At 43.2% G+C, this 12074-nt stretch overlaps 1 protein-coding gene across 6 annotated transcripts in view; it reads left to right on the top strand.

The window, feature by feature from the left end:
* NFX1 (nuclear transcription factor, X-box binding 1) overlaps positions 1 to 9777 on the top strand; it is an 80066-nt gene extending 70289 nt beyond the window's left edge. For 5 of the 6 annotated variants that reach the window (XM_046022455.1, XM_046022453.1, XM_046022452.1 and 2 more), the window contains 5 exons: positions 4890 to 4988; positions 5768 to 5834; positions 6995 to 7140; positions 8084 to 8188; positions 9381 to 9777. In XM_046022455.1, the coding sequence (XP_045878411.1) occupies positions 4890 to 4988; positions 5768 to 5834; positions 6995 to 7140; positions 8084 to 8188; positions 9381 to 9453 (490 nt within the window). In that variant the 3' untranslated portion in view covers positions 9454 to 9777. Of the gene's footprint in view, positions 1 to 4889; positions 4989 to 5767; positions 6130 to 6994; positions 7141 to 8083; positions 8189 to 9380 lie in introns of those variants that run through there. The other variant, XR_006820754.1, reaches the window with a different exon arrangement.
* Positions 9778 to 12074: the final 2297 nt, after the last annotated feature.

Below are 12074 nucleotides of genomic sequence, written 5' to 3'. Positions count from 1 at the left end.
AGCTACTTCCTTTCCTCTCCCTTCCTGTATCACTTTTAAAATTTAATTTTCTTAAGAAAACCTAATTTTCTAATTGCCTATTGCAGCTGTATATAAATAGAATTGGTGTTTGTAGACCTGTATTCACAACCTTTCTAAATTCACTATTTCATGCCCTCTTCCAATAATAGTAGTTTTATTTCTTTACAGTTCTTAACTTTTTTCTTTTTCTTGCCTTTTTGCACTGGCTAGAGCCTCCAGTACAGTGTTGAGTAGGAGGTAGTGATAATAGACATCACTGATATCAGACAGCTTTGAATATTTCACCACTAAATATGATGTTTTCTGTTAGTCATTTGAGGATGTTCTTTATTAGATTAAGGGGCATTTATTCAGTGACCAGCAGACTTCCTGGTTCTAACAGAGATTGATTAAAAGGTATAGCCCTTTAAATGTTAACAATTGGAAAATTTAGGTGAACTGGTATACAGACAGTCCCCAACTTTTAGTGACTTAACGATTTTTCAGATTCACAGTGATGCAAAAGCAGTATACATTTAGTAGAAACCATGCCTCAAATTTTGAATTTTGATCTTTTCTCAGGCTAGCAATATACAGTATAGTGCTCTCTTATGATACTGGGCAGTGACAGCAAACTACAGCTCCCAGTCACCCATGCAATCACAAGGGTAAACAACCCATACACTTACAGCCATTCTGTACCCATATAGCCGTCGTGTTTTTCACGTCCATACAGTGTTCAGTAAATTACATGAGATGTTAAGCACTTAATTATAAAGTAGGCTTTGTGGGGTGCCTGGGTGGCTCAGTCAGTTGAGCATCTGACTCTTGGTTTCAGCTCAAGTCATGATCTCAGGGTCGTGAGGTTGAGCCCCATGTCAGGCTCTGCATTGAGCGGGGAGTCAGCTTGAGACTGTCTCCCTCTCCCTCTGTCCCCACTCTCGCATTTGCTTGAGCACACACATACACTCTCTCTCAAAATAAATAAAATCTTGGGGCACCTAGGTGGCTCAGTGGTTTAAAGCCGCTGCCTTCAGCCCAGGTCATGATTCCAGCGTCCTGGGATCGAGCCCCACCTCAGGCTCTCTGCTCAGCGAGGAGCTTGCTTCCTCCTCTCTCTCTGCCTCTCTGCCTGCTTGTGATTTCTGTCTGCCATATAAATAAATAAAATCTTTTAAATAAATAAAATCTTAAAAAATAAATGAGCTTTGTATAAGATGATTTTGCCCAGCTGTACCTAAGGTAAATGTTCTGAGGACATTTAAGGTAGACTAGGCCAAGCCATGATGTTTGGTAGGTTAGATGTATTAAATGCATTTTTGACTTACAATATTTTGAATTTATGATGGTTTTATCATTATAAGATAATACTTTGTCACTTTGAAAATTTCTCATGTTAGTTAAACAAAAACGGACAAGTACAGACAAAGTATAGTCCTGTTTTATCTTGAAATTTGACTTTCCACTATTGTTAACAATACCTCTTGGGGCGCCTGCGTGGCTCAGTGGTTTAAAGCCTCTGCCTTCGGCTCAGGTCATGATCTCAGGGTCCTGGGATTGAGCCCCGCATCGGGCTCTCTGCTCCGCGGGGAGCCTGCTTCCCCCTCTCTCTCTGCCTGCCTCTCTGCCTATCTTGTGATCTCTGTCAAATAAATAAAATCTTTAAAAAAAAAAAAGTACCTCTTTAAGTGGCTAAATGCATAGGAAGTATATAATAAGTAATAGTGCTGCCCAAATTTCCCTTGGTTTGACCCTTTTGGTGAACTCTGTAATAACTGCTGTTCAAACTCTTGACCTTTAGGAACCATCAGCCGAAGTATTCTCAGTTACAGAATATGAACTGAGGCATGAGTATTCAGAAATGCTGTAGTGAATACACAGAAGGCCTCTAAAGCGTGGAAATGCACCTTTGTGTAGTTGAGAGACAGTTTATGTAGTAGACTAGAGTCAGATTGCCTGAATTTGAATCCTGCCTTCACAAAGCACTTAGCTATGTAACCTTTGGCAAGTCATGTTCTCTTTTGAAGCTTTAATTTTCTTAAAAATCTGTGGAAACAGTGACAATATGTACCTTCCACAGTTGTTGTAAGGATTAAATTATTAGTTATCCTCAGTAAATTTAGTTATTGATTAGAGCTGGCTCTCTCAGGGTGCCTGGGTGGCTCAATCAGTTAAGCGTCTGCCTTAGGCTTAGATCATGATCCCAGGGTCCTGGGATTAAGCCCCACATTGGGATCCAGGGAGCCTGCCTCTCCCTCTCCCCAACTTGTGCTTTCTCTCTGCCTCTCTCTCTCTCAAATAAATAAAATCTTTTTAAGAAAAATAACTGGCTCTCTGTTTTTGAATTTCTCCTCCATTTTAGAGTGATGAACTATGATGGTCCTCACTATATAGAGATTCTTTAATACCCACTGACCTAGGAGAAAAAGAAATGCCAATTTAAAAAAATATATGGGGTGCCAACTGGCTCCATCAGTAGAGCATGCGACTCTTGATCTCAGTGTTGTGAGTTTGAGCCCCATGTTGGGTGTAGAGATTATTTTTTAAAAATTAAAAATCTTGGGCACCTGGGTGGCTCAGTTGTTAAGCAGCTGCCTTCGGCTCAGGTCATGATCCCAGGGTCCTGGGATCGAGGCCCACACCAGGCTCCCTGCTCGGGAGGAAGCCTGCTTCTCCCTCTTCGCTCCCTCTGCTTATGTTCCCTCTCTCTGTGTGTCTCTCTCTGTCAAATAAATAAATAAAATCTAAAAAAAAAAACAAACCAAAAAAAAAAACTTAAATTAAAAATCTTGGGGCACCTGGGTGGTTCATTGGGTTAAGGCTCTGCCTTTGGCTCAGGTCATGGTCTCAGGGTCCTGGGATCGAGCCCCGCATCGGGCTCTCTGCTCAGCGGGGAGCCTGCTTCCTCCTCTCTCTCTGCCTGCTGCTCTGCTTACTTGTGATCTCTCTGTCAAATAAATAAATGAAATCTTAAAAAAAAAAAATTAAAAATCTTAGGGTCACCTGGGTGGCTCAGTCAGTGAAGCGTCTGCCTTCACCTCAGTTCATGATTAGGGTGCTGGGATTGAGCCCCGCATTGGCTGCTTGCTTCTCCCTCTCCCCTCTGCCTGCTGCTCCCTACTTGTGCTCTCTGTCAAATCAATAAATAAAATCTTCCAAAAAATAAAAATTAAAAAATTAAATTTTTAAAAAATACCATCTCAAGTTGCAAACATATATCCTGTTGCAGAAATTAAAAACTGGCAGGCCAAATTCAGCCCACAGATATGTTTTATTGGTGTTTAAATTTTAATTCTTGGCCGACTAATCAAAACATCAAAACTCTCGAAAATTTCTCTTGAAATTTTTAGAATTAAGTTTAAATCAGATTCATATGTATGGGCATTAAACTTGCAAGAGACCCCTATTTCAGTGTAAACAAAAATTGTCCTAAGTGCTAACCTGAATTTTATCTCTCTTTACAAAAGAAAAGACATAACTGGGTATTGCTGAGATGCCATGAGATCCGTTCACTGGCAGTCAAAACACAAATGGCTGTGGAAAGCTCTCAGACTATGTTGCTCATGAGTCTGACCATCTTTTTTTTTTTTTTTAAAGATTTTAGTTATTTATTTGACAGAGAGAGATCACAAGTAGGCAGAGAGGCAGGCAGAGAGAAAGAGGGAAGCAGACTCCCTGCTGAGCAGAGAGCACGATGTAGGGCTCGATCCCAGGACCCTGAGACCATGACCCGAGCCGAAGGCAGAGGCTTAACCCACTGAACCACCCAGGTGCCCCGTCATGAGTCTGACCATCTTATCCAGTAATCCCACACCTGGAAATATTTTCCAGTGAAATAACCCTAAAAGTTTTTGCCCGGTGATATCATGTCACTTAAAATATTCAGAAACTGGGGAACTGTTAAAGAAACTGGGAATGTTTAGGTAAATTCTGGTAAATACATAATTAGAAGATTATGCAGCTATTAAAACAGTAAATGTGAAAAACAAATATAATATGAGAAATGCCAATCATATGATGATAAGTGAAAAAAGGTGCCAAATTGGGATTTTTTAGTTTTGTTCCTTTAAGATTTTATTTCTTTTTTAAGATTTATTTATTTATTTATTTGAGAGTGATAAAGAGAGAGCACAAGCAGGGGCAGAGGCAGAGGGAGAAGCAGGCTCCCCACCAGCAGGGAGCCTGACACGGGACTCGATCCCAGGACCACAACCTGAGCTGAAGGCAGATGCCCATCTGACTGAGCCATCCAGGCGCCCTAAGATTTTATTTTTAAGTAATCTCTACACCCACTGTGGGACTTGAACTTATAACCCAGATATCACAAGTCACATGCTCCACTGACTGGGCCAGCCAAGTGCCCCAGATGCCAAGTTTTATAAACACTAATCACAATGACTTAAAGGGACTTAAAGGGAAAAAAATCTGAAAGGAAGTGTACTAAAATTTTGTGCTTAGGTTGTTAATGGAATTCTTCTCTTTATTTTCCACATTTTCTGTAAGATGATTCTAGTTTTAATGTGAACATGTCTACCTTATGTGTATGTATGTATGTGATGTTTAGGTGAAATCTCAGAGACTGCCATGCTCCACTGCACTCCCAGTGCTCTCATTTCCTGCCCCCCTTCTCTTCACCAGATAACCCAAGTTGCCAGTATCAGCCCATTTGGTTCACTCAGACCCACATAGATTTGTCTTGTTTATTTTCTTCTAGGAAGACAAAAGCATATCTTCTCCCAAATTGTTGCTGTTCCTTCCTTAGTAATTATGTTTGCTGAAATGGCATCGTTAGTATATTAAGAACCTAGGACATGGTGGGATCTCTGTCTTACTTTAAAAAGTTTTCATGCCCTTTTCCTTTTATTTACTTACTTCTCTCTTATTTTCAGGCGGTTAGCAGAGGCGTTTCATATTAGTGAGGATTCTGATCCTTTCAATGTACGTTCTTCAGGGTCAAAATTCAGTGACAGTTTAAAAGAGGATGCCAGGTATGTAACTTGTTACCAGCTTTCTTTCTTTCTTTCTTTCTTATCTTTCTTTTTTTTTTTTTTTAAGATTTTATTTATGTATTTGACAGAGAGAGACTGTGAGGGGAGTGGAGAGGGAGAAACAGGCTTCCTGCTGATCAGGGAACCTGATGTGGGGCTTGATCCCAAGACCCTGGGATCATGACCTGAGGCAAAGGCAAATGCTTAACAACTGAGCCACCTTAACTCCCCTGTTACCAGCTTTCTTAATTGTGGTTTGCAAGAGTGTTTGGTCTTTTAAGATGTAGTAACTAATATGTACTTCTCTGTGATTGAGCCAGTTGAAGTTTATACATTTAAGAGATTACGATGTTTAATAAAAATCCTTTCTTGGATTCTCACAGTTGTCCCCTTGAAGAACTGTGCCTGGGCCGTGGGGGCTGTGGGTGTGTGGACCATGTAGTAGAAGTTTGGGCCTCCCTAGGGCCCAGTTGGACTAGCCTGAACTGAGTGATGGGCTGCCAACATGGGCCCTCACTTGGGCAGTAACAGCTCTTATTTTCCTCCTGTCTCCTGGCTCTTCAGACAGCTCTTTCTCCTCTGTCTTCTCCTCTCCCATACTTGTTTTCTCTTTTTCTCTTCCTTTTTAAGTCAGTCAGTCTTCTGTTATCTGACAGTTCTTGCCCGTTGCCATTTTTCTGCCCATTATTGTCTGCAGATTATGGGCAGAGAACATGGGTGGAAGGGATTCTCAAAGAACAGAAACAGATGAAATTAACTGTGATGATTTCTCATTTCAGGAAGGATTTAAAGTTTGTCAGTGACATTGAAAAAGAAATGGAAGCCCTTGTGGAGGCCGTGAATAAGGTTGAAGTCAAAACATCCAACTGGACATGTCTCTAAGGCCAGCTTGATAAAAAAATCAAGTCCCAGAAACACCATCAGTGTAGAGTAGTTATAGGAAAAAGGCACAACTTCTTGACGATCCCTATCTTCCCCAAAAGCACAGCCATTATAACATCCATGGAAGCCTTGTCCTGGTTCAGCAAAAATATTCTCGATCAAATTCAGCATAAATAAATCTTAGCTCAATGCCTAAGATTGGGTGAAGAAGCTCTGGACAACAGGGGGCATTTAGTAGTGGCAGCTGAATGATTGTGAGGTACTTAGGAAGACATGATCTCTGAGGGGCTGTTGTATGAGAGGGCACACTTGGGCTTTATTACCTCCAAGGCAGGCTAAAAACCCTTGGGTAAAGATCAAAAGTTGAATGACTAGAACTGAAGAGTAGTGAGATAGACTCCCTCAAGATAGTGAAGCCCTTGTCCTGGAGGTAGCTTTAAGGAGAAAAGTCTCGAATTTAGTCAGAAGCAGCCAACCCCTGGGTGGCTCTCTCTTTATTCTGTGGAGACTGAGTGAGGATGAGATGCCTGTATTAGCTCCATATCTAATGAAGGTGGAGTTCCTTCCTGCCTTCTCCCTTAGCCCCTGCCCTTCCTCTCTCCCTTCCTTCTGTTCCCATTTCCGTGGATACTGACATGAAGGAGAAAATGGAATCATTGTTCCTCTCCTAACTAGCAAACCTACGCTAATGTATTTCCCTGCTTTCCAGTGTACCCGCACATTAAAAATTTTTAGTGTAGAACGTATTTTTATAAAAAATGAGACTGTCTTGTTTTATGTCTTCAATTTATTTAGTCATTTCTTCGGTATATCACCTATTCCCCAGTTACCAGCCCATTAGGAGGAACCATTATACTGTCCTCTTAGTTTCTTTTCACTTCCCCTGATCCCTAATCCCGGCCAGCTGCTACTGTTGTGATTCACAGAATAGATAAAGGAAGTGCATCAGACCTCATCCTCCCAGACTCCTTGGCTTGCTTAGCAGCCAGCAGAATACTCTGTGCTCTAAAACTCAGCCACCTCTTGGTCAACCCAGCTGTTTTGGTGTGGTGGGAAGGACCTTTGTAAGTATATTCTGTTCTCAGGATAGTTTTATCAATCCGTCATCTTTTCCCTCAATACAGGGAAAGAATAGTAAGAAGAGCCACTGCTTCCCTCCCATGAACAGAGACCATCGCCGGATCATCCATGACCTGGCGCAAGTGTATGGCCTGGAGAGCGTGAGCTATGACAGTGAACCAAAGCGCAATGTCGTGGTCACTGCAGTCAGGTGGGTTGAGCTTTCTGTCACAGGAGGAACTGCTCATTGCCGCAAACTGGACCTCGGAAGCAAGGTCTATCAACATTTGCTTGCCTTACTTCCTCTCCTAGAAGAATAGATAGAAAATCTGCTTCAGGGCTAGACACTCTGACATGATCAAAAGGTCTGATCTAAAGGTCTGAGCCAGGGAGCACCTGGGTGGCTCAGTCGGTTAAGCAACTGCCTTCGGCTCAGGTCATTATCCCAGGGTCCTAGGATTGAGCCCCATGTTGGGCTCCTTGCTCAGCAGGGAGCCTGCTTCTCCCTCTCCCTGTTTGTGCCTACTTGTGCATGCCCTCTGTCAAATAAATAAAATCTCTTAAAAAAAAAAAAAGAAGTCTGAAACAGAGCAAAGCCCATGTTTCAGTCCACAGGACAGACATGCCTGAAGACATTCAAGCCTCTTGTCTGCCCAATTTATGAGCAACACTGGAGGTAGCAACACTGGAGGTAGCATTTCGCCAGGCACAGGGAACAGACCAAAAGGGCCTGGCTTGAGTGCCTGGCCATCACATCTATCTGTCCTTTGTCCTTCTGGCATGATGAAAACAAAAACTGCTGGACTCTGATTCAGGGCATCCCCTGTAAACAGTGTTTGCCATTAGAGGAAACTAAGGCTGTAGTGTGAGCCAGGAAGTGATAGGATCTAGGATCACTGTCAGAACTTGACAGAGTAGGTCCTTATCAATGAAGAAAACTTAAGCATGGGACCAGAGGGAGCAGATAACAGGCCCAGGGAGAGGTGGGTGGAAGGATGAGGGTTAAATGAAGGTGACCATGCCTGAGAGGAGATGGGTCACATCGGAGCACTCAGCAGCAGCACATTTGAAAGTCATGACTGGATTTCCAGCGGTCTGCCTGTCTGCACAAACAATTCTCACTTTTCAATACTTTGTGTTCTGACTTTTATCAGAGGGAAGTCCATTTGTCCTCCTACCACGCTGACAGGTATCCTTGAAAGGGAAATGCAGTCACGGCCTCCACCACCAATTCCTCATCACAGACATCAGACCGACAAGTAAGGATCCTTCAGCTGCTTTTCAAAGGCCCTGTATTCAGAGGAGACAGCAGGGGCTGAACTGTCCAGCACTCCACTAGCCATTGGCTGCCTCTCAGGCCTGACCTTGAGGTGCTTGGTTCAAATAAGTCAGGTTTGACTGGAATGTCAGACATTTGTTCATGCCAGAGAGCTCCCAAGTTTGATGTTCATAGTGCCCACTTCCCCTCTGGGGAAAAGTCGCTGGACATAACTTCTGTGGTGTAGGTGGTGACACTGGGAAGTGGATTCAGTCTGTCACAGTGGAGGATTTAGGAAGATGACATGGTTCACAAAGTTATTCTGGAGGTGAAAGTCAGATAGTGGGTCAGGGTTGCAGTGAAGGTGGAGACTTTTGTGTTTTGATCTGTCGTTTATATGGTTTGAATAATTTTTACAACAAAAACATGTATTCATAATTTAAAGAGAAAAGAAAACCACATTGGCAAGCAGGAGACTTCAGGAGCAGGGATGGAGCACCATCCCTTTTTCCCTTATTGTGACTGAGGCAGCATTGCCGAAAGTTGCTCTGAAACCAGGCAGGGTCCCCTAATGCTGTTCTAGCCTTCCACACAGCAGCCCTACCAGAACCTCTTATACAAAACCTCCGGGAGGGCGGGAAGGGCAGTTTTACAGGGTCACCATGTGGCCTTGGCAGTCTGTGTTCCCGAGGACTGGACAGGACAGCTAGGTGTTGCCCACTGGGTATAACCTTAATGGGGATTGTCTAGATTAACGTAGTTCCCAGAATCAGCCCTGCTTCACCCCTGGAGAGCAGAAGGCATGGATTCTAGTCAGCTCAGCTCTGTATCCACATGGGCAGTGGTTGGGGAACATGAAGGTATTCCACATGTTGTTCCACAGCTGTGTCCAGTACCACCTCATCATAACCATGTGGAATCTTTGGCCTGTTCATGCCATGCTTTTTTCCTCCTTTGTTTGCTTTATTTTAGTATAAAACTTTATTGTGGAAAACTTTCAGAGTAAAGACAATAGTGTTAATAGAGTGAACCCATGTGTACCCATCACCAAATTTTAAACAGTTCCCAGCTCAGGTGGGCCCCACTGTCTTATCAAAGCTTTGCAAATGGTAAATCAGCTGATCCTTAACTTTCTGTAGACTTCAATTTCCCCCAAACAAGAAAAGATTGATTATTCTTTGTTTGCTTTTCAGAAATCCTGCAAGCAGTAATTTACAGAAAATAGCCAAGGAACCTGTAATTGACTACTTTGATGTCCAGGACTGAGAAGATCAAGATGCACTTAGATAAAAGAATGATTAGGTGTGATGGAGACTCGTTTGCCAGCAGATAAATCATGCTTATTCCCAGTTAACTGCCCGGTGGACTTACACACAGTCTCATATACTGTCTTGTACTGATACGTCCAAAGCATGAGTGTGTCAGAAATCTCCATGTCCTCTATTCTGTGTGTATAAAGTGTTTCAGTACGGCCAGATCTCTGACTAGATGGTCACTGGTGATTCGGTTATGTATTTGCAGAGCCTCCACCATCACTGTGATTGCTCAGAGGGCCAGGGGAACATTGGGTTTGATTTGAACAAACCAGAATTTCAGCCTAAAAGTGGTATTTAGTCATAGATTCACTTGTTCCAATTCTCCATACTCTTCTTTAAAAAATGCAACATCAGCTGCGCCTCACTTTTTGGATGAATCCAAACTGATCACAATCTTCGGAAAAGCACAAGTGAACTTCTTAGTCCAAAATACCAGATGCATCCAGAATCACACGTGTTGTGTTAAACGCCCCCCACCCCCCATCATATCTGAGTCTTTAACTAAAAACTCTCATAGGTCTGTCTGGCTGAATTTAGCTTGGGGGTTCTTAATGCCATCAGTTCTAGACCTAGGAAAGGAGTTAGGGTGCTTTACGAATTCCATTTTCTGGAGCTCAGGGGCGTGGTTCATACTACATCACTGGGCCTGTCCTGTGACAGTTTAACTAGATATGCCATGATGGTAGAGGACAGAGAGTACGCTCCTCCTCCTGCCCGGTTCACACTGTGGCCTCTGTGTACTGACCAGTTAGCCCTAACTCCTTTTTGGTTGAGAAAGGGTTTCAGGTGGATTGACCTTTCCTGTGTTGCTTTCTCCCAGGCCAGGAGAAGCTGTACTGGCTCTCCTTGTCTCCAAGCTTTGAACTTCAGTTTAAATAATCACAGAAGTATGTGGACAATCCAGGACTTTTCCCAGCAGCCCTTTGGAGACATTCTTGAGTCTTTGTTAAGGCAGGTGCATTGACAGTTAGCATTAGTTTGGCCATCTCTGCCTTGGCACCTCTTCAGCTTGGAGGCCAGACTTCCAACAACTTCTTTGTCCAGAGCAAGCCTGAGCCCCAGAGAAAGAGATTTCAGAAGTGACATCATGAAACTGGCACTTGGTTTTCATAGGAAGAGCAGGGTCACTCTTTGATCCTGACCCAGATAGTCTACCTTGAGAGGCAGCAGGTACAGGAGCAAGAAGAAGCAACTGGAGGGAGGAGATGGAAAACTAAAAACCCCTTCTCTCTGGACCCATTTGGCAAAGGGTCAGTGGCCGTGAAGATAGCAGGAAGCCCACGAGCATCTGTTACATCTTTGAAGCAGTGGTTCAGTGAATGAATTGCTCATGGAGAACATCTCAGAATTCAGGAGGCAGGAAACAGAATCTCGTTGCCAGCTCTGCCACATAGCTTGCCACTTGGTGGAATGGAGGTATCCCCTGCCTCGTAAGGATTAAATGAGTTGCGATACATGTAGGTTCCTGATCTGTCATGAATGCTGAAAGTTTATATAAATGATACTTGGGGGCACCTAACTGGCTCAGCTGGCAGAGAATCTGACTCTTAATCTTGGGGTCATGAGTTGAAGCCCCATGTTGGGTGTAGAATTTATTTAAAAAAAAAAAAAATGGGCATCTGGGTAGCTCAGTCCCTTAAGCTTCTGACTCTTTTCTTTCAGTTCAGGTCATGATCTCAGGGTTGTGAGATTGAGCTCTACACTGGGCATGGAGGCTGCTTTAAGATTCTGTCTCTCCCTCTCCTTCTGCCCTCCTCCACCCACCTCTTCCTGTCTCCCTCCCTCTCCCTCTCTTTAAAAAGAAAAAAGATATTTAATATCTAGAAAATACATAAGCATCTTCTTCCTCCATACTATTAGCCTAGTGAAGGTACAGAATGCTAAACAGGCCCCTTCTGGTGAATGTGTATGTGCCTATCTCATACAGCCCTGTGCTTAGGGCTATGGCCTGTTCTTTCATAGTGAGCCAGCAGAGGACACATAACTGAATAAATAATTATAATAGAATTAGTTGGTCTGGTACAAATAAGTCCATGGTCTGTTATTAAAAGCTGAGTAGAGCCATGAAAGGAATTTCCTGTGGCATGGTAGGAATGGTATCTCTCTCATGGTTGGGAGAAGGGAAACTGGAGGAAACATTTGGGCTGAGTCTTAATGTAGACTGCTATTAGGAGAAGAGAAGCTTGCCAAGAAAGGGTAAACAGCAAAAGACAAGCCCAGGGATATGGTTGTGCGGTTGAGGAAGGGTTAGTTGTCCAGAGTGGACAGACAACTGGAAGGACAGGTAATGAGGTTGGACAGGTAGGAAGGAAGGGGTCAGCTGTGGAAAACCTCAAGGAGCCACTGGAGGGTCCTAAGCAGAGAATGGCATGACTGGATTTTTGATCCAGAGTGGGAATCAGCAAATGTTTCCTGTAAAGGTCCAGATAGAAAATATTTTAGGCTTTGTGAGTCTTAGAGTTTCTATTGCAGCTATCCAACTCTACCATCATGCTGTGAAAATGGCCACAGACAATACATAAGCAAATGAGCATGACGCTGTCCCAGCAACACCTTATTTTTATAGATACT

Source organism: Meles meles, chromosome 11, assembly GCF_922984935.1.
Source record: "Meles meles chromosome 11, mMelMel3.1 paternal haplotype, whole genome shotgun sequence".
NCBI lineage: Eukaryota > Metazoa > Chordata > Mammalia > Carnivora > Mustelidae > Meles > Meles meles.
This window is presented reverse-complemented; position numbering and strand designations above follow the sequence as displayed.